The 25,629-nt window shown below is 45.2% G+C and overlaps 2 protein-coding genes across 9 annotated transcripts in view; one reads left to right on the top strand and one right to left on the bottom strand.

The window, feature by feature from the left end:
* Nucleotides 1–5,763, top strand: part of VGLL4 (vestigial like family member 4) — a 44,909-nt gene extending 39,146 nt beyond the window's left edge. For all 3 annotated transcript variants that reach the window (XM_061551955.1, XM_061551956.1, XM_061551954.1), the window contains one exon: nucleotides 482–5,763. In XM_061551955.1, the coding sequence (XP_061407939.1) occupies nucleotides 482–840 (359 nt within the window). In that variant the 3' untranslated portion in view covers nucleotides 841–5,763. The remainder of the gene's footprint in view (nucleotides 1–481) is intronic.
* Nucleotides 734–25,629, bottom strand: part of ATG7 (autophagy related 7) — a 44,357-nt gene continuing 19,461 nt past the window's right edge. For 5 of the 6 annotated variants that reach the window (XM_061551947.1, XM_061551951.1, XM_061551950.1 and 2 more), the window contains exons 15-20: nucleotides 25,437–25,552; nucleotides 23,731–23,806; nucleotides 21,272–21,352; nucleotides 13,620–13,742; nucleotides 9,484–9,562; nucleotides 6,747–8,892 (exon numbers count right to left, since the gene is read on the bottom strand). In XM_061551947.1, the coding sequence (XP_061407931.1) occupies nucleotides 9,530–9,562; nucleotides 13,620–13,742; nucleotides 21,272–21,352; nucleotides 23,731–23,806; nucleotides 25,437–25,552 (429 nt within the window). In that variant the 3' untranslated portion in view covers nucleotides 6,747–8,892; nucleotides 9,484–9,529. Of the gene's footprint in view, nucleotides 872–6,746; nucleotides 8,893–9,483; nucleotides 9,563–13,619; nucleotides 13,743–21,271; nucleotides 21,353–23,730; nucleotides 23,807–25,436; nucleotides 25,553–25,629 lie in introns of those variants that run through there. The other variant, XM_061551953.1, reaches the window with a different exon arrangement.

Raw genomic sequence — 25,629 nt, 5'->3', positions numbered from 1 at the left:
GTGTAGCATTACAAAATCACAATGTCCCACAGAACAATATAGTTATAAATATCACACCACAATGTTCTATTCCAGCTGTATGTCATCCCATTTAAAATTAAGGTAAATTACAAAACAATTATTCACTGCTTTTTACAATGAAATCTCCAAAGGGAGATGGAATTTATATTGTTTTAAATCAGACCTCTGCTTTTAATTATGTTGAATTCTTACTTTTTTAAATTGCCACCTCCAAATTCAATCGTGATATCTTATTCATCATCGACCGAAGTCAAATACCTAATTCCTTCATGAATTATGCGATTTTTAATATTTCCTCTGTCCTTTATTTAATCCGACTTACTTATTTGGCTACCGTTCGAGCAACTCACGTCCCTACGACGACAGGAGACTCAAACACAAACCGCAGAGATGCGACACGCCGTGCGATCGACGAGCGATCGTTATCTCAACGATCTTCCTCCCCATTCCCCCCTCCCAGCGTCGGCGCCGTACGACCCGGTGGTGGAGGAACACTTCCGGCGGAGCCTGGGCCGGCACGGGGGCCCGGGACCGGCCGCCCGCGAGGCCGAGCCGGCGGCGGTCAGCCCGTCGTCCTGCGTGTCGGTGACGGGCTCCGTCGACGAGCACTTCGCCAAGGCGCTGGGCGACACGTGGCTGCGCATCAAAGCGGCGGAGGGCGACGCCGCACCGCACCCGGCCGCCCAGTCCTCGTCCTCCTCCTCGTCCCTGTCCTCCTCCTCCTCGTCCGCCTCTTCCCCGTCGTCGTCCGCCTCCATGGGGGGAGGCCGAGGAGGCTCCCCCGGTTCCCGTAACCGCTCCCCGTCCGTCATCTCGTAAAGAGTACGGCGCCTCCGGTCGCTGTTGGCGCCTGCGCAGAGCGTGGCGTTGTGTTTTTTATTTTATTTCTGTGCTGCGGTTATCACAACGCAATTGCCCCCATTGTTGGTTAAACACAAAAAGCCTGTGACGACGATGATGACAATGATGATTTCACTAAGTATGCACACACGGCTGCCCTGGTGGCAGATACTAGGGCACATTTTTATTTGTGTTTATACCAATGTGTTACGCACATTTCGCATTGATTGCCGCCTCCTAATGTATGAGTGTCAAACGTAGGTTTGTACGCAAAGGCCCCAAGGTTAACCTACATGCATTATGGAAAGTGTTAAATACATTTAGCTTTTGTGGAACAAAATGCTCTAGAAAAGTTTATACTTTGAACGTTCTGAGAAAAATAAGGTTATTTTTTACATGCAAGCTATTTTTTAAGAAATATAGTTTTAATAAAATCGGCATGTTGAAAGACGTATGTCTTCCGTATATAGCACATTGCCCTTTCGTCCCGAGTCAGCGATGTCAGTCGCCTTTAGTGAATTGAAATCGCTATTTACGTAAGCAGGTGCTACCGATAACCAGCACAGGGGAATCTGCCCGTGCCTAAGAGGTCTTCTGTGCTGCACTGTGCATCCAACATCCTCCTGTGTACTGCATGGAGCACAGCTGGTCTCTGCTGTTGGTTGGAATGCCGACTTCCATATAAGGGACATTGCTCAAAGGCGTGCATTAACCAGATAAGGTAGTCGCGCTCTAAATAAGGAGTGCCGAGTAAATCGCTGGCGGCTAAAGCTCTATGACGTAGAAACGACAACTCTTGTATCCCACATGTTTTTTGCAATGTTCCCCCATTGCCTAGACACACACACACACAGTCAGTCATTATACGTTTTTTTTATTGCAGCAGGCTGTCTTATCATATATATGAAAACTGCTGGTAACAGGACATTAAGCAACGATTGGCATCGCGAGCGAGTTTGTGTGTGTGTGCGGTTTAACTTTAGCTGTGGCACGTGGGTTTTTATATGTTATAATTTTTAAATAAGATTTCCTTTGTTCGACTGCAAAGCGGGAAATTTGCAGGAACAACATTTTGTAGCGCAGATTTTTTTTTCCTGGTAGAAAAAAAATTGAAGGAAAATAACAAAACGGGCTCTGGGAATCTCTACTCCCAGAGGAGTTTGTATTTCTCTCTCTCTACGGTTCCTTCAGGCATTGGCGCTGAATACAATCACCCCCATGTCTAAGCTTTAAGGGTTCCCTTTTTAAAAAGGGGTGGCCCACTCGCACAGGGTATTGACTGTTTGGGTATCGGGAGGGCAGTTCTTCCCCTTTCCCCCCTTGACTTCAAGGAAATATATACTGGGAGTGGCGGAGGTTGGTGAGGTGGGCTGCAATGTACCTTTGCTGCTGGTTCAGCTTGGTTCAGCTAGGTCGAAACGTGTACCCCCCCCCCCCTCCATTGTTTTGGAACAGGTGTCTGGACACAGCCAACATTCCACCTGTACTGTGCAAAAGGCAGGACCCATAACACTTATACTTCTGCACAACACTTAGGCGAGTAGCTGTAAACGAGAGCATACTAACACAGTGAGGTGGCGTAGCGGTTCTAGACTGAGATTAACTTAAATGCGGCGCACGGTTTGGTTGTGTTGAGAAGTAGTCGCGGGATGTCTCGCGGCCGATAACCCGTACACGGCACACGTCTTGTAGCGAACACTGCGAGTGATTTTTTTTTTGCTGCTGGTGTTGAACAAAAAATAAAATGTAGGACTGGATTTCCTTATTTTTATTAAAATAAATTCCTGAAATTCTAATTGTTTTATAAATCGGAATATTTTTTTTCTTCTAAATTTACGGTAAAATCGCGGCAAAAAAAAAACGGGCTTTGAGTCGAGGGACAGGTAAATTCGCACTGCACGTGAGCCATCAATGGTTCCCCGCTTCAGCCCCTTTTCTCGCAATTGCACCAGCAGTGCACGGTCCCATTCCAGAATAAGCAGCGTTCATGAAGTTACTGCGCACTCGTTAATGTTTGCGTTCACATCTGCTTTGGTTATTTTCAAAATGTATATTTACGAGGCATGTAACGTAAATGCATCGGATTAAACTGGTTCTTACGCCCGCGATATATGTGCTGGCTCGCGCGTCTAAGAATTTGTTGTTTACGATTCATGAAAATTAATGTCCAATGTTATCTGTGGGCTGCTAGAAGCAACAGCGCTGCACAACATAGAGAAAATGCCACTACAAACGAGATGGTTAAAACGGACAAAAACTATATTTTTTGAAGAAGAAAAAAAACTCAAGCGGAGCCAGATCAAGAAACCTATAAGGGGTAGGAAGTCCTGAACATTGTAAGGTTTTTAAATAGGCCATATGTTCATTAAAAAAAACATTGTGTATTTTCTCTAGTAAATATCAATACAAACTCTAAACGTGTGTTTAGAGTATTTGGCTGCTATAAATTTCCAGATGATGAGCCACTTGGTTGAGCAATCGTTTGTGACCAGGTCGCTTCTGAAAAAGAGCTAATTAGCTCGGTGGGCTGTACCTGCTAAAATAAAAAATAGTGAAATACTAAATTTGGGGCCTCAATGGGGGGGGGGGGGGGGGGGGATCGCCTCCCCCACACCCCCCTCCTTGGATCCTCCACTGGTGCAAAATATTCGTCAATAGCCCTGCCCAAAAAGAGGAAGAATTACATAATAGGCGACATTGGGCAATAGGTCTTTCTTCACAGCAGCGATGCGCCACTGCCCAAGATGTCGCCTGTTATGTAATATTCCCAAAAGGGCAGTGTTACAGATCAATGTGTTTAATTGTTGTTACTTGTGCACCACTGCCATCACAGTATGACGAGCAAAAGCATTCTCCGAGTAGAATCAAATCCTTTTGAGTCGTGACAATTCATCAAATTACTCTGGGCAAGAAAGGTGGTTTAATCGTTACATGCCTAAAATTTACTCACTGCTGCGGAAGACCAGACTGTGTGCTGAAGTTGATCTTATAACATTTTGTAAGCAAAAAATGATCTACTTTCCCCCACACAGTTTAGTCTACCTTAGTCTACCTCCACTTCTCACGGGCCATTTGCATGTTTTTATTTTAAGTGGTGGTCTAAGAAAATGTCCTTTGGCAGTGGTGAGTGTTACTCAATTTACGTTACACAATGAGTAAAACCCAGAAATTTCAAATCAATATTTTTTTTCTCTCCACTTTTACAATTATTCGCTTAGTTAAAATATTTTGTAGTTATTTTATTTCTCGTGCAAATGGAATTAAGTTTGCCTTCAAGCTAGTATTACGCTGAGCGTAATCGGTCGCTATTAGATTTTTGGTTGAAGTAGCTGCATTAAAAAATAAACATACATTATGTATTTAATTTCTTTTATTACACTTCTGTTTTGAAAGTTGATTCTTTCTTACAGTTCAGTTATGAGGTATTATATAGTGCAGGAACACAGTATTATTTAGAGTAATGCATGCTATGTACGACGTAACCTGTATACGTTTGGCAGCCACTGTTGTCGCTTGAAGTAACCTGCATCGTAGCTGCGAAACAGTAGTTCCTTCCGAGAGCATCGTTCTTTTAGAAGTAGCAACACGCTCAGGTGTGCTGCTCAAACAGCATGAAGGCACGACTCCCATCCATACGCCTTGCGTGCAAGTCACGTGATCACCACGTTGCATGTACAACGCTCTCAGCCTTGTCCAAACCACCAGCTTCAAAAGCTGAATGTGTGGTCGCATTGTTGTTTTCGAGTCGTTGCTTTGTCGCCGTTTGTTGCGCCTTTGCGTGTCGTTATTTCTGTCTCACGGCCTAAACGCATTTCTCCTTCGCGATGGGGTTTCTCTCATCATGCACAGAAAGTGTGGCATCCTTCTTTGTAGTGCATTTCTAAAATGACTTGAGTGCATGAAAAACTGTGCAGAATGCAGCAGTCAGGCAGGCTCTGGTGTAAAAAGCACAGCCCCCGGGGCACTGCTGGCGTCTTAAGCGATCTGAGATCCGCATCCTTCACGCATCTCTGTAGGCTGGCCCTATGCGTCACAACTAGTTCTCAGTTATGTGGCATATATATTTTTTTAATACACATTTTTCGTGGTCATGTTTGCAAAACGTTTTTTTTTGCAGTAACAAGTGAAAAAAACGGTTAGCAGCAGAGCGACAGGAACAAAACATTTACCGATTTACAAAGCATGGGAAGGGAAAGATAATTAATTCAGCCTCACAACTCCAATGATCAAAACGTGTGCACACCTTTAGGGGTCAAAAGGTTGCGAAGCATCGGCTACATTTTGTATGGTTTTTCCAAACTAAAACGTCCTCAGATATTGAAACCCTAGGGTTGTTCTAGAGGACTGATCACCAAAAAAACTATGTATAGATCATGTTATTGTCAAAGACAAGGGTTTTGTGAATTTAAAATCTGACGGTAGTAATTTAGGATGTCCAAGTTTGAAATGTTTAGATTTGGTAAAGCTGGTCACTGACGTTTGTATTTTAGCAAATTAGGTGAAAAAGTGTGCAGCGTTTTGTATATCGAAATAACAACACCACCAAGGTGTGCTCACAAACAGCAGGTAGACAACTCCCATCATGCCTTGCATGCTCGTTGACCACCACATTGCATATACAATGCTCTCAGCCTTGCCCACACCACCAGCTCAATAACTGAATGTTCAGAGTCCTGCCTTCCCGCTGTTTGTGAGCCAGGGCACCATTGTGTGTTGTTACATCCATTTGTTTCCAGCCTGCACGCATTTTCCTGTTGTGATGGGATGTCCCATAACTTACAGAAAGTGTTGGATTTGAAGTTTGTATATTACTTTTAAAAGAAGGGCTTGGAATGTAAAATCTGTAGTAATGATTGCAATGTGGTCATTTCTCTAGCAATAAAATTCATTTTTAATGCAGAATTTCTCATCGTTTTTTGTTTGCATCCAAGGCGACAACTCGCAAACGGTGTTCCTGGAGGTAATACACTTGGGTAGGTGATGAGAATGTAACCTCCTCTAGGTCAGCCATTCCCTTTTCTGGACCCGTAGACCACTGAACATTCAAGAACTGGTTGCAGGCCACCATGCACAGATAAAAAAAATACTTTCAAACTGCTGTAAAAATTACCGGTACAATTTAACACCACAAACGACTTGCTTTTAATTGACAGTTTTGCAAGAGGAAGATAAAAAATAATGTTTAGTGACAAAAAAATTAAAAGATAATTAGGTTCATTTGCATGCTTGCAATTACTTGCTCACGCCACTGCTGGCGGAAGGGCCTCCACCCCTCTTCAGGGAATTTGGCCTAAATCTTCAACGCGAGCAAACGCAGCCTACCGACTGACTTAACCCTTTCCCGTTCCAAGGTGACTGAAAGTTGCAGGGTGGGTGCCCCGTCCACTGCTGAATCTCGGAATGCGCAAGTGGTTAACGTTAATTTTATTTAGAGTCATAACGCCGTTGTATTTTAAGACATTGTACTTACCGCAGAGAACTGTAGCGATACGACCACACTATATGATAGCTGGCACCAAACTGTGCCACACGCCCTCCCGCATGGCCATGTGGGAGCCTTGGGACCAATAAAAGTTATTTTATTTTAGGTTTTCTTCCGGTTCCGGCCCGATTACGTTACACATCCGTTATTGGAACGGGAAAGGGTTAACAGTGGCATACCCATCTCCATTGCTGGGTGGGCAGAGTCGAGGGGAGGATTCAATAAAATTGCCCAATTGTTTCAACTGCCACCCCAGAAGATCAAACCGGCGACCCCTGGATCGCAAGTCCAGCGTGCCAACCATTACACCGTGGCAGCCTCGCTTCTGTATTATCTTAAAAAGATGGAATCTGTGACCAAACATTAACCGATGATGAAACATAAAAAAACTGCACATAAAACGTTCATGCCATACATTTTAATGACCACATTAACACATTTCAATATCAGACCTTCAAGAGCAGCAAAACCGCATCATTCCATATCTTTCATTTCACCTCATACGTACCAATTAGGGTGTCAATGAATATGAAAATTATAAATTGTGTACCTAAAACAGCGTTTGGTGAGACATGAAACGATAACACGGTGTAGCAAGGCTCATCTCTGGCCACTACTTGTCAGCAACAATGCTCTTGTAGGACAAGGGAGTGTTTTTTTTGTAATCACTACAATGGTATACAGCATTCGCTCATTATTCATGAAACTGCTATCCGCGATTTTGGCTATCCGCAAATCGCATCTGTAATGCTGCACGACTGCATTGAGAGAAAGCGATGAGCGAGAACGTGATGCGAGAAAGTAATGAGATACAGGGATGAGAGAGATAGAGAACTTATCTAAGCTTTAAAAGCATCTGCAGACGCGCCAAAATCATCATCCATTAAATTTGCTATTCACGACCATCTCCGGAACAAATCCCTCGCAATTAACGCAGGAATATTGTATATTTCTTATAGGCAAGGAAAATTATTACAAGCAATAAAAACACCTCAAAGGCAATCCCAGAGAGGGCTTGTTCCAGGTTTCGTCATTGCCCGCGCATATAAATATTGGCAGTGGCAACCATTCGTTCCATCAATATTTCATGGTAGAAAAAGCCAATGCAACTTGGGTTTATTTTTCATATGTTTCTGCGTGGGTTCTGCTTTTCGTAATACTATAAACTGGCCGTTGGCTACCTTCCGCAATGTATATATTTTTTTAAAGGTCAGTCCTGTGAACCCCGCACACCTAAACAGTGGAGGAAAACAAACGGCCACCTCGTGGTGCAACATTAATAAATGTGGGAGGATGAGAGAGAGCGTGCGAGAGACGGGCAGTCTTGCTTCCCCGCAATGCCTTTGAAAAGAAATATCTCTGGCGGTAAACAAAGGCCGCCACCAGCATCGTAACCGTTGATATTTCCAACAAATATATAACGAGTCTTAAAACGCTTCCCTTGAAACCGGAGAGGCGACGGAACTTGTTCCAGACAGACGCATTGCCTCGGCAGTCGCCTCGCACAATTCCGTGACTTGGTAAAGCAGACCCAAATCCACATTTAAACATCGGCAATTGCACAGACTCATAAAGGATAATGGTGCAGCCCTGCAATTGCTTGCTCACGCCACTGTTTGCAAAAGACCCTCCACGCGACAAAGCTTCAAACAGGCCCTCTTGAGGTGAGGGACAAACTGCCATTCGGGGGGTTCACCAAGGCAAAAAACCCCACACTGCACTCTTTGAGATGTTGTGTTCCCCTTCTGTATAACATTAATGGTATTATTACCATTAATGTTATACGTTCAGATATGGCCACATGCCTTGGAAGAGCTCGGAGTACCCACACTTTACCCCAGCACGTGCGAGCTGCCCATCGACGAATTGCTGCTGGGTGGACAGAGGCGGGAGGGGGGGAATTAAAGAAAACTCGCGCCACTGTTTCAACTGCCGTGCCCGGGAGATGGAATCGAACCGGTGACCTTTTGTCCATTACACCACGCCAGCTTCCCATTACATACAGTGCATGTGCTGAACCCAACGAATTGCGTCTGGGGTTGCCTACACGCTTGGCCGCTGGTTTCGGGATCGACGCTTGTTGGAATAGGTGGCTTTTGCTCCAGTTATTGTTTTGTTTGGAAAGAAGGCAGTGCAGATTTGTTTGGTCAGTAAAAAAAAAATTTACATCCCCCCCCCCCCCCACTCACTCATAGGCCATAACATAACCTTCCTACATTACTGTTTTCTTAACCAACGATAACACCGTGGCTGCAAATGGCGCCGTTAAGAAAATAGGGGGCAGCAATCTCCAAGAAAGCCACGTACTGTACGTGTACAATGAACCAAAACCCTTATGTTAACGTGTTAAAATATACATGTACATTCTGCTTCCAGGAATATGAAAAAGAAAACAAACCCAACGTTTTATAGTCAAAACACAGACGAACGTGTGCAGGCATGCATGTGCAGTTCACCCACACACAAGCAATGAGAACCACTCCTGTTGGCTCTTCAACCAGCAGTGACCATCGCCAGGCCGGACCCTCATACACCAATGCTTGCCTAACCTTGAATAAAAATATAAAAAAAGCAAAAAAAATCATCTTCCTTTGAAATATGAACATCACCAAACGCAGCCACTTGCAATTACAAGCCAGGTTGCTCAGCGGTAGAGCGAGCGAGCGGCTCAGCGATGTCAAGGTTGCAAGTTCAAACCCTGGTTGGGCATTGACTTAGCCCCATTATCCCGCTGGGGTTGATAAAACGAGCTCCACTTTGTGAGGAAGTCTACAGTGGTTGTCCAATGGATAAACTCACCCCCACCATATAGGAACGTAAAATTACCATCGCTAGCTCAAAACTGTACACGTGAGATGAACACCGCCGCAATTCTCTTTTGAACAGTAAATTACTGACCTTAAATTCGAATTTTTGCGATTTAAAAACAAAAATCTACAAAGAATACTCACGTTCTGTTTTCTTTTTATTACGGTTTAACATCGTTAATTTATTTTTAAACTTGTTAAAAGGCCGACGACGTTCTCTTGGTTTCAATGTAAACCATGTGTGAAACAAACATATGATCTGAGGGCTCATTAAAAAGTTTAATAAACATCGTAAAAGGTTAAGCACTTGTTTACTTCTGCGATGTCACTGACCAATGTTTTCGTGGTGTAAAGCCGGAGCCTTTGCAGCGCTGCCCTCCTAGATGCTCTCATCGTCGCTGATGTCCCAGATCTAAAAGAAAACAACAGTGAACACGACACGAGGCATCAACAACGACTTCACCATCGTGGGGTTACAAACGCGTTTCATTGCGTCCCCTGTGGCACTTCTTATTTTTTTTACCGCCACCCAATGCCTGCCGAACGTTTTCCATGAGTTGAAGTTGATTTAATTTATTACACGGATGATGCCGTTTAGCCAGTTGCCCAGATGTTTTACAAGGGAGATCCGTGGGGGGTGAGCACAGCAACAACAAAACAAAAACATCGAGATTGCAGAGAACGAGTTCAGGGTCCATCAAGAATATTGCAACCACTGACAAACGGTCATGAACGAAATACACACGAGTCAAAAACAGTGCAAGTGTAACATGAAAAAGTTCAATACAAGTGTAACGGTGACATGAAAGTGACACAAACACACTCACATCCAAAGACACAGAGCCAAACATGTGGGAGCAAGAGGCGTCGAAAGACGCTGAGGTACATGTGCAAGTTAAGCTCTGTGTGTGTGGTTTAATAGAGAAGTAAAGATGGGGAGTGAACGGAGGAGACCAATCCGTAGACTTCTTCTTCTCTGTATGGCTCAAGTAGGTGTAGAACAACAACTTAAATTTTGACATTGAGGTGGCTGAGCCAGATAAACTTGTGTCAGGAGAAGCGGAGGGGGCATCTGTGTGACCACGCGTCCCCATTTCGTATTTGTGAATCCGGGCATTATGGGTGACAAACAGTGGCGCATCGAAGACTTTTCAATATTCCATTTGTGCATCAAGCGCACTGATAAAATGGTCACCGTGCTAGGTTTACATTGCCACGATGCCAAAGGAGCAATTGTTGAATTGTCGTGTTGCACGACCTGTATTGCTGTAAACAACAGAGGCAGACGCGCATTCCGCATGCAAAGAAGAGGGCTCCAGGGGACAGATAAATGCCGAATTTCCCGTGAATGTCATACCAGCAAAAAAAAATACCAATCAAGCAGTTTCATTCCAACATAACAATGCCCTTATTCTTTGGGTCTTTCGGTAAAGTCACGCAGATGGTAAAAAAAAAAGTCAAAAAACTACGACGTTTCGGTCGCAACACAAGCGATGACGATCGCTCGTGTTGCGATCGAAACGTCGTCGTTTTTTGTTATTTTCTTTGAACCATCTACGTGACTTTACCGAAAGACCCAAAGAATATGAATTCCTGCAGTCACGAAAGCTTTCAGTCAAGATTAAACAATGCCCTTTATATGCAGAAAAGCCTCACCGAGTCTGAAAAGCATGGAACCTGACAAATCATTTCGAAATTTAGCGAGAGAGAAGCGTGAAGAGGAATGCTTGGGGAGGCAATCATCCAGCAGTGGATAGAACATGGCTGATGATGAATGCCCAGTAAACTTCATGAGGCTGGTTAGGCACGAGAGACTTGACCATGGGGGTTGTGGAGACAATATTGGAGCGGCATTACACTATATTACACTGTTGTGTATTCTGGATATTACGTTTTAAAGGGCACGGAGATAATAAATAGGCACAGATGGGGATTTAACAGAAAACAGAACCGAGCATCGTAAATATTGGCTATACGGAATACCTAAGGACAATAACATTTAAAAATTACTTCTGCCCTATTACCTGATGCAATCAAAATGATTTTGGCAATATGAAGTTACCATTCTTTTGAAAAAAGACATTTGTTCTACCAAATGGTATTGTGTTACTCACAGAGTAAATTGCCTCTCAAAATTGTGATAACCCAAGACCACCACTTATTGCTTTACAAAAACACGGCCCTTTCTATGTTGGTCAAATGTCATCGTATTTTCGGGACGCGCTGCACTACAAGGCAAAATAAACATTCGTGGCTCGTCCTGGGATTAGTTAACACACAAATCACGTGACGACCACATCTGGCTTGATAGCTTACAACTCTGAAAGCAAGCGCATGCTCAATCGCAGGGGATGGGCTGTGCACATGGGCAGGCTAGCTGGCTGGGCTGGACATAGTCTTGGCCAGAGCAAATGCCCTGCTGTCAAGTGCATGTATGTTTGTATGCTGAACTTCTTTCATACCGTACAAGGCCAACTATGCAACTTGGAAGTGCGCGATAAGGACAACAAACTAAACACAAAAAACAGTTTTGAACAATAGAGTTTTCAATCTAGATTTAAAAGTGCACTGCCCCAGTGGCTTCCTAATATCGGGAGGAGCATTCCAGATGGACATAGAAGCCCACCTAAAAGTGTGCGATCCAGTGATCGTCTTTGTTCGATGGCCAGCCAAAAGATCCTGCGAGAATGAAGGGCAGCCGTTTTTCCGAGCACTTATCGCCAGAGCTGCATCTATCTTCGCACTCAGATAACAAGTCTAAGTGATGGTTTGCTGAAATGAGCATTGTGGCTGTGTTCATCTCCTGTTTATAACCCTGGGTCAGCAATGGAAATTACACATTCGTATAGCAGCGGTGAGTCGACCCACAGGACAACCACTGTTGACTTCTCCAACAAAGTCATACTTGTCGTATCGACCTCAGGAGGGATGATGGGCTGAGTCAACCTCCCAAACAATGTGATTTTGCAAGCTTGTGACTGTGAGCTGCGATCACTTCCGCTGGGCCACTAGGCCCAGATGGAGCATCTCATAGCCTTGACATGTGCCATTATGCCCCCAACACGCCCTCGAGACCTACGCCTTGCCCTTGCGCCCTGCTGTCACCCACATCCACACTTGTGCCCCTAAACAATCGTCCATTAGAGGCCACTGAGAGATTAAAATGATAAACAAGAGATGTGGGTGGGTGGCTCAGAGGTCAAACCGCTGAGCCAACACGCTCAAATCCTGCGTTCGAATTTGGGTTTCAACCAACTGACCGTGATTAAACCGGGGCTCTCATGTTTAGCGAGTTGTTGGTATCAGTCCGGTCATGATATGCTCCATAACAAAACAACACATTATTTTTTTAAACTTAATTTGGCAAAATGCCAGCTTTGAATGGGAAAAAAATATCTCATTTTGACTGTCCTGCCATGAACATTTCTTCATAGCAGGATATGTGGAAAAGTGCCCTGTCCCCATGTGTGTGTGGATAAACAAAAAGGGTCCATCGAGGAATCTCAGAAGTAGTTCGGTGACATCTGCTTTCATGGGCCATTTTATAATACGGTGTGATGCAAAGCTCTGGGAGTTCAGAAAGGACACTTCGTCTCAGAACAATGAGGCCTATGCCACAATGAAAATGAAATTGAGAAAAGGACAACAAATAAACGAAACTGTTGACAGGGTACAACAACTTTACCCTAAACCCCGAACTCACATATTCCTTTGTACACGCTTACGAGTTTGCAGCTAATTTCTGATCACAAATAAAACGAAATTTTAAGTAATTTTGTCGAAAATCGTTTGTAAATCGAAAACATTTATAGTTGCAAATTAACATGGCGAGACTGGCAGGAAGCAGAGAGAAGTGTGGAAGGGAGGTGCCACATGCTGCCAGCCATCTGAAAACTGGGCCGCACTAGACGAAAGATATGTGGAGCATCACATTTGAACTTTGAATCGATAATCGATAAACGATAAACGGCGGCTGTCGTCTCACGCGGTCCCAGCCCAGACATCTTATGGGCAAAGTGACTCGGTTGCCGATGACACATCTCAGAAGAAATTGGCGCTGGTACAACGACTATATGAAGCCAGGGACCAGGGGGTGGGGGGGCTGCGGAAAGAACGCCAGGCACGTCCAGCCAGGCACGACGCGGGAGAGCGTTAGGAGAGCGCGATGGACCGCCTCACCCAACGCGAACTCCGGTCGTCCTTGCAGCAGCTCTTTGCTGGGCACATAACAGAGACGGGTTACCGCAATCACGCGCTTTCAGATGTGCTTCTTGCGGCCGTCTGGAACGTTCTTCCTTCCGATATTAGGAAGCCGCTAGAGTTGTGCCCTTTGAAATCGAGATTGAAAACTCATTTCTTTCGAACTGCTTTTTGTATGCAGTTTGTTGTCCTTTCCCCGCACCTCCGATTAGCGCGCTTGGCTATGTACGGTGCGAAAGAAATTCAACGTACATACGCAACATACATACCTCGGCCGCTTGCGTCTCCTGGTGCAGCTGCGTGAGGCCGGTGAGGTCCTCAAGGAAGGAGTGCGACGAGTCGAAGACCTGGCGGAGGAACGCAAACCCCTCCCGCTCGTAGTGCTCCAACACCTGGCGGAAAACGCAGAAAGCGCAAGGGCGAGCGAGTGGGCGAGCGAGCGGATGAACGGGGGAGCGAGCGAGCGGGTGAGCGAGCGGGCGGGCGGGACATTGTTACGGGCGAACGCCGCCGCGTCGTGTGGGGTGGAAGCCCCACGCTGATGCAGTGTCTGGGTGGTCCGGCACTTAATGTAACAAAGGCCGGAGCGGAATTAACGCTCAACTGCCCCACATTATTGAAGGAGGCCCCTCGCCGATTGTGCTTTTTTTTCGTCAGGAAGAGAGGAGGGGGGGGGGGGCCCTCTCTCCTTGAATTTTTCAAAAGAAAAAAAGGGGGCTTGGGTCAACATTATTATTTTATATAAAAAAATGTATACCATGGTATTGTAAAGCTGCATAAAGGAAAGTAAATGAAATAAAAATGTGGCTTTGACAGACACCGTTACTTTTTGTTTTGTCGTTGGCTAAAAACCAAATGCAGCGTTGTCAGTTTCGGATGATATACCGCAAGTACGATTAAACACGCATTCCTGTGAATAACGAAGGCAGATACGCATTCCACCGCGTGCAATGAAAGTGGGCTCCAGGGGACAGAATAATGCCGAGTTTCCTGTGAAAGTCATATCAACAAAAATGCCAGTGCAAGCAGTTTTCTTCTAACATAACCATGCTCCTTCCACCGAGGATTGAAAGATTCTCACAGACACTTTTTTTAGTCGAGTTCCACATGGGATGTTGAGGAAATTCTACGAGTGAAAGCGTGGCACTGTGGGGAGGGGGGGGGGAACAAGGTGCCAGGAGAAAACCATACGTACGAGGGGATAACACTCAAATAGCCCTACGTAAATAGATTTAAAACTTCTAGATTTGAAGCTTTCGTGACTGCAATGATTCATATTCTTAGGTTTTTTCGGTAAAGTCACGTAGGTAAAAAATAAAAATTAATAAAGTAAATAAAAATAAAATCGTGCTGTGACGGTTCCACCTGAAGACGGAAGCTTGTGTTGCCTCCGAAACGTCGTGATTTTTTATTTTACATTTATTAATTAATTTTTTACCTACGTGACTTTACCGAAAAAACCTAATAATATAGATTTGAAACATTTATTGCCGAATAACTAACGACAGACCACCTTGGCACCCAAATACTATGACAACCTAGCATTCCTAGGTAGTCTCTCATCCATGTATTAACAAGGCTCAACGCTGCTTTGACTCCAAAGATCATGTGCAATCAGGGATATTTTGGTATAAATGCGTTACCTTATTTTTTAAGCCCCCATTGCCCCACTCATCGCATATTTAATCACGCGAAAGTACTACGCGTTAAAATTCACATTTCCATAAATGTGTAATGTATACGTACGATTTTTTTTCGTTATAAATATTTCACTGCAAAAATAGAAAAGAACACCGAAAGCCAAAGATGGGGTTGTGATTTATTCCGAGCCACGTGCAACACAGCTGCAATCGGGGCCCTTACAATTATTCACGGTGTGGCACGTGGTGCGGGTTTACGTGTGCGTCACTCCTCAGCCATCACAGAAATTCTCCCACTTTTTGGCAAAACAGGGCAGGTTCCAATTCCACGTGCACACCAATATATATATTTTTGTATACGTACGCTGTGCGTGTGTTTTCTTCGTTAGCCAAATTGACTCAATTAAGAAAATATTTAATTTACGAGCAACGCTAACATTTGGGATGAAATACAAATAAAAATAATTTGCTTTTTCTAAAGCGCCCTTTAAAACAACTGACCTATCCAACCAACACACTTGCAGCAGTTATGATTTTCATCAACTAATAACTGAAATATACAAACTGCGCACACACACGCACACCCGCAAGTGCGCGCGCGTGTGTAAATACGCGCAGTTCACGTCACACCGTAGAATGCTTTTTGTTACGTACAAAAAGCATTCAACAGTAGATCTCTGCAGAAACAATCTGCCATTTAGTAAGCGGTCAGACTTCACTCGTCAATATATATTTTTTCCTTCCGCAAGCGTCTCTCTGGTGAAGACAGCGTTTAACTAAGCGACTGCTGTCCCTTCACCAAGAAGGCGCCCCGTGGAACTCGAGTGGAGTTTCTTATTCTCATGGGGGGGGGGTCGGCAGTGGACGCCAATATCACTGCCAAAACTAGCGCCAACTCCATACAGTGTGACCAGTCTCCCAGCGCCAGCTCTAGGGGGGAGGGGGGAGAGGTTTTTTTGTAAAAAGACCCCAGGCTCATTGTGTATTAAGCCCAAAACCCACCGGGTATTACGGCAAGGGGATTATAAGTGCAGCTTTATTAGAACGTGTCCACCGATGTTTGTTTTACTTGGGTCGGAGTCTTGTCTCTCTTGTCATGTGGCGGAGCATAATGTAACATCTTAAATTTGGTACTTCCATTGCCATCAAAGTTATGCCCCTCATCCATCATCCATCCACAGTTTTGGGGCAGAGGCGCTATTTAAAACGCCCACACGTGGCCCACTTAAGTTGCGCATGCAAAGCAGCGAACAATGCAAATACAATGCAGTGTGCCTTTATAGCACCTAAAAGTGTGCAGGATTGTGCACACAATGTGCACACGGCAATAGTGTACGCGGGCGTTGTAAACGATACGCGCAGTCGTTTCGCGACGCTGAAGGCAGCGCTCCCGGGAGCACCGCAGCAATAGCGCCAGAGCCCATCTGGTTTTAATTAATGCCCTTGTGCTCGTGAAAAATACTCCGCATTTAATTTGCGGGAAAACACACTGGTCGGGTGCTGTCCACGTTACGGCGTGCTGCAACCATACGGAGATTCTGGGCAAAACGTACCAAGGGCTTGATTTTTCATTGCAACCTTGCCCACGAACGCATTGAAGGGATAAAGTTTCCCTGCTCACCCCCCCCCCCCTCAAGGATGCCCCTTGGACTCGTCACAGCCCCTGGATCTCCACGAGGAGGGTGCCCTGGCTGTCCCCGTGGTTCATGCAAAATCCGGTCATTCTTCGCAGCGGCGGCTTTTGGCTAACCATCGGACAAAGACGGTCACTACGCCGCGCGCTTTCAGATGCGCTTCTGCGGCCATCTGGAACGCTCTTCCTTCTGATATTAGCAAGCCACCGGAGCAGCGCACTTTTAAATCTATATGGAAAACGAATTTCTTGAGAACTGCTTTTTTGTGTTTACAGTAGTTTGTTGTCCTTCCCCTGCAACCTTCGATTACCACGGTTCACTACGTACAGTCCCAACTAAGTTCAACATACATACGTCGCTGTTGGCCCTATGGATACAATTGCTTATCCAGGAGCCATGCCACGGAGTTTCCCTCCAATTATGTCTACCACGTTACCCAACTCTAATCGCTATCACCAAATACCATCCAGCTACCCCGCCACAATCTACCCTAATGTAGCTTTTTCCAATTCTCGTAATTTGCCATTTAGATGCAACATAAACTGTGTTGTTGCTTTCGGTAAAGTCACGTAGAAGGGAAATAATAAAATAATAAAAATAAAACAATACAATTCTCACGACGTTTCGATTGCAACACAAGCAACCATCATCAGGTGTGAAAACCACAGCAAGAATATTTGAAAAAACCGCCAATTTTTTCAAATTTTCTTGCTGTGGTTTTCACACCTGATGATGATCGCTTGTGTTGCAATCGAAACGTCGTGAGCATTTTATTGTTTTATTATTTCCCTTCTATGTGACTTTACCGAAAGAACCAAGAATATGAATCCCTGCAGTCACGAAAGCTTTAAATCGAAATTTGTGTCGCTGTTGTTATAGGATTTGTTTTCTCCCCCTTCTTGGAAGAGCCCCTGACAAGGAGCTGTTGCCCCAATGCTACAGCTGGTACGCAACAGGCACATGACTCTCCTCAAGTCGGTCGGTTTGATCGCTGCCCACACGTACAGTTGCTAAAGCGAGGCCAACGCGGGCATCCATCGATTGCTCTCTTCGGCACGGAGGGGCGCAAACCATTTCCACGTGCACACCCACGGATTTCTCGGCGCACTCCTCAAATTAGCCACCCAGCTATCCAAGCGATTGCCTTACTGTAAGGTTGGGTGCACCAGCACTTGAATAATGAGGGTGCTAATTCTCAGGGGTTGTGGGAGGTGGTCGTGGTGGACGAAAAATAGCCCCGTGTATTTATAGTCCCTATAACAGATGGTACCAGGGAGCGTTTATTTATTGGCGTACCGACAGGTTGTGTGGCCAGGGTAAAACCTTTGCGGATCATAACCGGATCCAGTGACAGCAGCAACAGATACGAATTTCATGGCAAGCTGAGCTAAGATTTATTTTTTTAAATACGTTTCCTCTTTAGCCAGTCACTGGCTCATCGCATCATTATCACCCCTCTATCGCTACTGCCATGGTTACTCGTTCCTGTAAACTGTACTCTTTGATTCCTTCACCCATATTGTGGACTCGGTCAATCACGTGGACTGTTTGATTTCAACCACACTGTGTTCAACTACCACGCCGCAGGTCACAAGACTTCTCCTCTTTCTGCTTCTTGCTCAACCTTGACATTCTCACCCATTGTCCCCTTTTCCAAGTTCTTACTGCCTTGCTCGATTTAGGAGGTGTGTTAACACCTCGTCACGGTGGTGAAGATGTTAACTCCCTCGCCTGGTATGCAGGAGGTCGTGGGTTCCATCCCGACCCTGACACCTGTTGTATGTTTGGGGTTTTGATATTCTCCCCGTGATGGCATGGATTTTTCTCTGGGTCCTTCTATTTTTCACTCGACATTTAGAAACATCGTTTAGAGTATTTGGCTACTATATATTTCCACATTAAAGCCACTTCGTTAAGCTATCATTTGTGGTTGCTTCTGAAAAAGAGCTATGTAGCCCAGTGGGTCTTTTTTTGTAGTCTTAGTTTTAAACTCTTATGTATGAATCCTTCAGCAGCGCTGTTTGCTTACTTGGCATACGAGGCCTTTGGGCCTGTGCTCATCACCCATGATAATAAAACCAAGTGCAACAACAACTAAATTCGATGACAGTGTAGCGATAATTATGAAAATAGAGAGAATATATTTATTTCTCAATCTAAAGCTGGGTCGAGGTCACCCCACGGTTCATATAGCACTCGTCACCGATGATAGCCGTGCACTGCAATCAAAACCAGGTTGCCGGGGTGAACATCGCCGCGCGGTGTGCTAACCGTGGCGCCACTAGTCCACCCCTAATAGTGCAACGGCTTGTTTTGTAAAAGGAAAATAATGCCCTCACAAGGGTAGTGCCAGTTGAACATTATCAGCACATTACCGCTAGGCACAAAGCCAGACATTGTCACTCGAGAGATTGTACACAATAGTACAAAAAGCTCTACGAAATGCGAGTTTTGTAACTTAAATTGAATGGGATTCCCCACCCCCCGAACCCCCCCCCCACTAAATTCACAGCACGCTCCCCTGTACAGCACACACCTGCCCACGCACAACAGCGACCTTATTCCCCTCAAGCTATCCCCCTGTTTCTGCCCACGTGAAACGATACAATGCGTCAGGTTGCCCAAGAGACTTGCCACTCAATGGAAATGCCTACTCTATAACACAGCCACTGAACACCCGGCGAAAGGCACGAATGCACGCACAGCATGGCTCAAAACGTACACTTGCACGTATAAGGGATCAGTTTCAGATTTAAAGGCTTTGTATTTTTGCATGACAATTTGGGATTTTATTCGTGTGCTGGAACAGTGTTTTTGTGACGTGCCAGTTTAAAATGTCTCCGCGTTAACCGTGGTGACATCACCTGATGTCACGTAACATCATTTTGGCGAGAAAACCACAGAAGAGATGGCCTGAAAGTGACTTCAGTTCCTGTGATGGCACGTAAAGGTACGTCACTTCCTGTCAAGGCATGTTTTTGTATCATTTAAAATGTTGTACCTAGGCTCGATTTTTGGATTGTTTGGATTAAAACCTAGAGTCGCAAAACACATCCCCGACATGTTCCTATGAACCAATTCACCCCGAGTATGCCCAGTCTTCAGGCTTTGGAAGCTAAACAGTGTTGAGCCTAGAAAGTGCTTGGATGGGTGACCACTGATACCCCAAAAAAACAGGTGCAGTAGTTATTACGGGCAGCAGAGGTCAGTGCAGCCAAATCCACTGCTGTTCTAATCTCTCCCTCACTGATCAGTGTGAAGTAAGGTCAAACAACCCGGACGACCCGATGCTCCGATGTTTTCACATTGAATGTTTGGGATTAAACCTTTATTGTGTCCATGGCGAGATGAAGATAGGTACTTTCACCCGAAGTAAAGGTGCCACGCTGCAATGGCTTTCTCACACCAATGCTGGTGGCAGGGACAGCACCTCCAGTGTATTTTGACCTACTTTCTACACTGGCCAGGCATCTGAGAATATGTGAAAGTACCCACACTCTATCCCAGCACACGCAACCTGCCGCTCAAACTAATTATTGAGCCATATTCTTGATTCTTTCGGTAAAGACACGTAGAAGGAAAAAAAACTAAATAATAAAAATAAAACAATAAAATTCTCATGATGTTTCGATTGCAACACAAGCAATCATCATCAGGTGTGAAAACCACAGCAAGAAAATTTGAAAAAAGTGGCGGTGGTTTTCACACCTGATGATGATTGCTTGTGTTGCAATTAAAACGTGGTGAGAATTTTATTGTTTCATTTTTATTATTTTGTTTTTTCCCTTCTACGTGACTTTACCGAAAGAACCAAGAATGTGAATCCCTGCAGTCACGAAAGCTTTAAATCGAAATTTAAATGTTGAGCCGTCGCACCTCTGATGAGCACGGTTGGCTACGTACAGCGCAAAAGAAGTTCAACATACATGCATACAACTGTGGCGAGCCCATCAATACTGCTGTGTGGGCAGAGGCGGGGAGGATTTAAGAAAGTGTTGCCATTGTTTAAATTGCCACGCATCCGAGTAACAATTCCAGTGGGCTAACCATTACACAACAGCAGCAGCAGCATCCCTTTCGCCAACGGGGCCCAGGGACAAAATGTAGGGAACAATTCAAACGCCCTATCGGGAATAGTCTCGCAGTCGCGCAGAGCGCCGTGAATAGGAGCAGAAGAACATCGATGCTGACCCTGGTTCTAGTGATAGAATAGCACCAAAGTAACCCAGATTACCGTGTGGGCCAAATGGGACCACCCTGCTTTTCCGGGTGCCTTGCAAATGCACCCGCGCAGGGGAATGAACGGAGACTCGCAGGGTCCGATTCGATGCATCGGCAGTAAATTTTTTGCGCGGTACTTTTTTGGAGGCGGCAGAGATGGCCAGGGAGAAACGATGCTAATTATAGAAACGGAAATGACGGTAGTAAAATGTCCATTAAGTACAATTTTAAAACATCTGTATGTTGAACAGCGCAGTTTTTTCATTCACAGGAACAGTTTTTTTCGTCTGGTTTTACACTTTGTCAAAGATTTCACAAGTTAAAAAAAACCCACCAAGTGAAAATGTGCACTGGCAGCAAAAGTTCGCTGTCGTGCTCGTGCGTGTGTGAGTGTCTTTTTCTTTCTCTAAGCCCAGATTTACTTACTGTAGCTGAACAGGCAGTGCATTTATCAAAGGCCAGGCTGGCAGGGAGCACGTGGTCAAATCTGGACAGAAAACCACGAATCTGGAAACGAGATACAGAGAGCAACGGTGATCCAAACATTGTGCTGTGTCCTTTGTATCGCACTGTGTTGATGTCAGCGACGCGTCACTACAAGCTCATACATTCCTTGACTTTGTTTGACCAGAGGAGATACCTGTTGAGACCTCCCAAGTCCCTGGTGCAAGGAAACCATGGGAGGGAAGTTAAGTGACATCACAAGCAACGGTGAATACATTTCAATATTTCACTCTGTTCCCATATACTTGTTTCATCGATATATTAAGTTAATAACATAATTCAGTGGCATGACAATCCACAGCAAGACGAAGCCCTGTGCTGGCCACGAGGGTTATTTTGGACTTACCTCACCACGCTGCTCGGTGTGTTTTGGTGATGGGGGGGGGGGGTAGCTGCCCAGGAGGTGCTGGTTTAGATACCACTGGTGTTAGCTGTGGCCAGGAATCGAACTCAGGTTTATGGCTTGAAAGCGTTGGGTGCTATCCACTGCACCACCACTATCCCTGAATTTATATATTGCCAAATATAATTGTTGAGAAAACAAAAGACGAAAAAGTTTTGACCAAACCATCGTGAAGCTTTTAGCTGTTTTTTTCTTTCAGATATCAACATATTCATGTTACCGCACTTGGGACTACAGTGCAGTGAAAAAGAAAAAACTGCACGTACAATTCTGACGCACTCTCTTTGCCACACTCTTAGCTGCCTCTTGTGTATTTATATATAATCGCCATGGTTGTGCACGCATTTGCGTGCACATGTTTTTTGTTGTTGTAAAGCAGCCAAAGTATTGACAAAAGACACACGCCCCTTGTACAGTGCTTCGTCTCTGTCTTGGCTGTGGCCGACATCGCCACCTGGCGTAGAAACAACACCGCCCCGATTCGGTTCGCATGAAATCCTTGCCATTCCGTGACACACCACCACGGGGAAGAGGAGTAGTGAAAGGAATGCTGGGACGGAAGTCCACAAGAAAAAGAGGGGCACGGTTCAAGATGAGCACCAGGAAGAAAGAAGGAATGCCAGACGCAAGGGGGAGGTGGGGGAGAAGGAATGACTGGGCCAATGTGTCGGGGATGAGACAGTGATGGGAGGGAGAGGCAGAAGGTACAAGCAGATTTGCTTTTCACAGGGGGCGGGGACAGGGGAGAAATCCAGAGTAGTGGTGGCTACGCATAAGTCATATGATTTACCGGAGGCTTGTGCTTACTATAGATCTAACCCAAAACAACCTGCGTTATGGATAACATTGGTCAACTATATATGTATAGATGGTCCTTGGACCAGAGTAGATATTGGTACCACGTAAGGTCGCAAAACTTTAGCAATTCCACTTTATTTACGTGGCTAATGAGAGTCGATTATTTAATAACCCACTGATTTCAAATGGGAATCCGATACTTCATTGTTATTGGTCCCAACGACATTGGAACCGCTAAAGTGCTAGTTCAGGTGGTACTGACACGTGAAACATCTGGTCAAGGCTCATGAACTCGTACCGCGTTCCAAGCAACACACAGTTACGTGTGCAAAAAGCACTCAGCCGTGTGCATTGTGCAAAAGCCACCGAGAGGTACTGGAGAACTGCATTGTGGTCCTCATGTCTTCGGCCGCCATCAAATACATTTTAGCAAATGTGACAGACTGACAGGCAGCAGCGAGACAGAGAGATAACTGTACTGCGTTGTTCAGAGTTACGTCCGATGTTTCGCTTTACGTGATCGGAGCTTCTTTATGAACTGAAGCCGAGAGCTTCTTCAGGAACTAACGCTCCCAGCGCATGAAGCGAAACGTCAGACATCGTGCCGAACAACACGCGGTAAATTCCGCAAACGCATCGGAGACCTGTACAGCTTCCGAGAGCTGATCGGGCTCACTTTGGTTCGTTTTATAATTTTACATGGCAGTGTTATCAATGAATGCACAGTAAACATAGGTCATTGATGTGTGTGTGCACAAAGATAACAAAAAGATCCCCCGTATAGCCTTAACAGACTGTAGGGGCAAGTGCTGTTAGCGAGCACCTATGAAGGCCGCAACGGTACACGAGGGGGTGGGTGGCCAGCACCACGCCCGACCGCCTTTGTCTCCCCAGTGGCGATGTTTACACACCGTACCAGGTACTCATTTAAGGCTGAGTGGATCTAGAGGAGGCCCAGAACCGGTTCAGATAACTGTCACTGGTATTGACCGTGAACGGGAATCGAACCCGGGTCGTTGGGTTCATAGCGCAGCGCGCTAACCGTGACACCGCCGCTCCCCACCAATTTCTTTTGCACGTACGTATACACACGTATGTACGTGCGCAACTCCGATTAGCACGGTTGGCATACGTATGCGTGCGCACGTCACACAGCAAGCCAAGCAGACGCGAGCGGCACCTGGTGTGGGATCAAACCCAGCGGCGTCGGGGGCTCGTTCATGCGGTCATCTCCCACACTGGCCGAGGCGTAGCCCCTGTAACGGCACGGAGATCAATTAGCGACTCACGTCCCTTCCCAGATGGACTGACGTGAAAGGCTCAGATGCACGAGGGGTGGGCGATGACGCGGAGACGGAGGGGAGGGGAAGGGTCGTCACGAGAACTCACACACTGCGGCGACACCGAGAGACATGTCGTACGATTTACACCATTGGAACCTCATTTGCCAGTAAAAAATATGATAATTGGTTTTTTACCCTTCTATCTGGCAACAAAACTGACACCTTTTTTTTTACAAGGAGTCATGTTTGCATAGACCACAATACCTGCAGCCATAATGCAAACAAAAAACATAACTCTGATAATGCAAAAAACATAACACAACATAACTCTGATAATGCATATATTATCAAAGTTATGTTTTTTGTTGTTTGCATTATGGCTGCAGGTATTGTGGTCTATGCAAACATGACTCCTTGTAAAAAAAAAGTGTCAGTTTTGTTGCCAGATAGAAGGGTAAAAAACCAATTATCATGTCGTACGATATAACATAATTGGACCGCCCAATTTGTTAAATGTCATTATGACGTGGTGACCGTTGATCGATTCAAACATTTTATTTCCCCACAAAATATGCATCAAATATTAGCAAATGCATTTCTGGGAGAATTACCGGAAGTATCTCAAAGCAGTCTGAGCGGAATGTCGTTGTATGTTGTTGAATTCGGGAACAAAGAGTCTCAGGGCGATCGATTAGGAGGAGCTGCATCGGTCAGAATGTGACCAATGCACTGGCCACGTGTATATAATACGGAGTAATAACAATATCTGCGTGAAGGCGGTAACATTCTTTGGTTGGCGGAGAGTTAGCGACAAGAATTGTCAAAATAAATATGTGGCCTGAGCCAAAACAAATTTGGATCGTACATAATATTGGCTACAAAAACCCCATAGTTTGCATTAATAATAATGAAATAACACAATAATCAAAAATATAAAGCTTATGTTCGTTAAGTTAATGCATTTTAAAAGATTTCTGGAGTAATTGTGCTACTGGACATCTGTTTTCTCCAGTCTAAATAAAGATCGTGATTCTGATTCTGCATGGTGGTTATATGACGCCATAAATTTTTGGCAGAGTGTATCATTATAAGTGTTACAGATTGCAAAGTTACAATGATTTGACGACTTACGGGAGGTTTATGTCGCGTGAACTGCAGCAGAATGACTTGGAAGCAAGTATTTATTTGCACATAACGTGCAACAAAGCACAAACAAATCATTGCAAGATACGTGAAAATACAACGTAACCGAAAACCGCTATCACTATAATCGCCGGGCCCAAAGGTCTAAGATTGCCAAGCGGACAGCAAGGACCAGGGACTACTGTAAGAGCATGCAATGTGAGTTAATACGTTTGTTGTATTGAGCGAGGTTGTGTTTAGTTTGTTGTCCTTCCCCTGCACCTTCAGTTTGGCTACGTATGGCGCGGAAGAAGCTCAACATGCAAACACATACATTATGGGAACATGGGAAAAGAGGTAATGATGGGAGGGACGTTACAATGACGGTCATGTCGTGAAATGCACCGCTGTATCGCGTTTTGTTCCGTGAAGAACGCTGTCGGGCCGAGCCGGGCTGACCAGCCGCAGCGCAAGGGCGTACCGCTCTGGATGCTGCAGCACGGAGACCATGAGCTCCACAGCGAGAGCTCCGGCCATCATGGCCAGGCCCGGGCGGCTCACTGTGCACTGCTGGTCCAGGGTGCGGTCTCTCGTCGACTGCTCGCGGATAATAATAATAACAACAGGAATGACAACAATAACGACAATTAATAACGTCGTACACTTGATATTGG

This window comes from Lethenteron reissneri, chromosome 15 (assembly GCF_015708825.2).
Source record: "Lethenteron reissneri isolate LAM-NWPU_2019-01 chromosome 15, ASM1570882v1, whole genome shotgun sequence".
Taxonomy (NCBI): domain Eukaryota; kingdom Metazoa; phylum Chordata; class Hyperoartia; order Petromyzontiformes; family Petromyzontidae; genus Lethenteron; species Lethenteron reissneri.
This window is presented reverse-complemented; position numbering and strand designations above follow the sequence as displayed.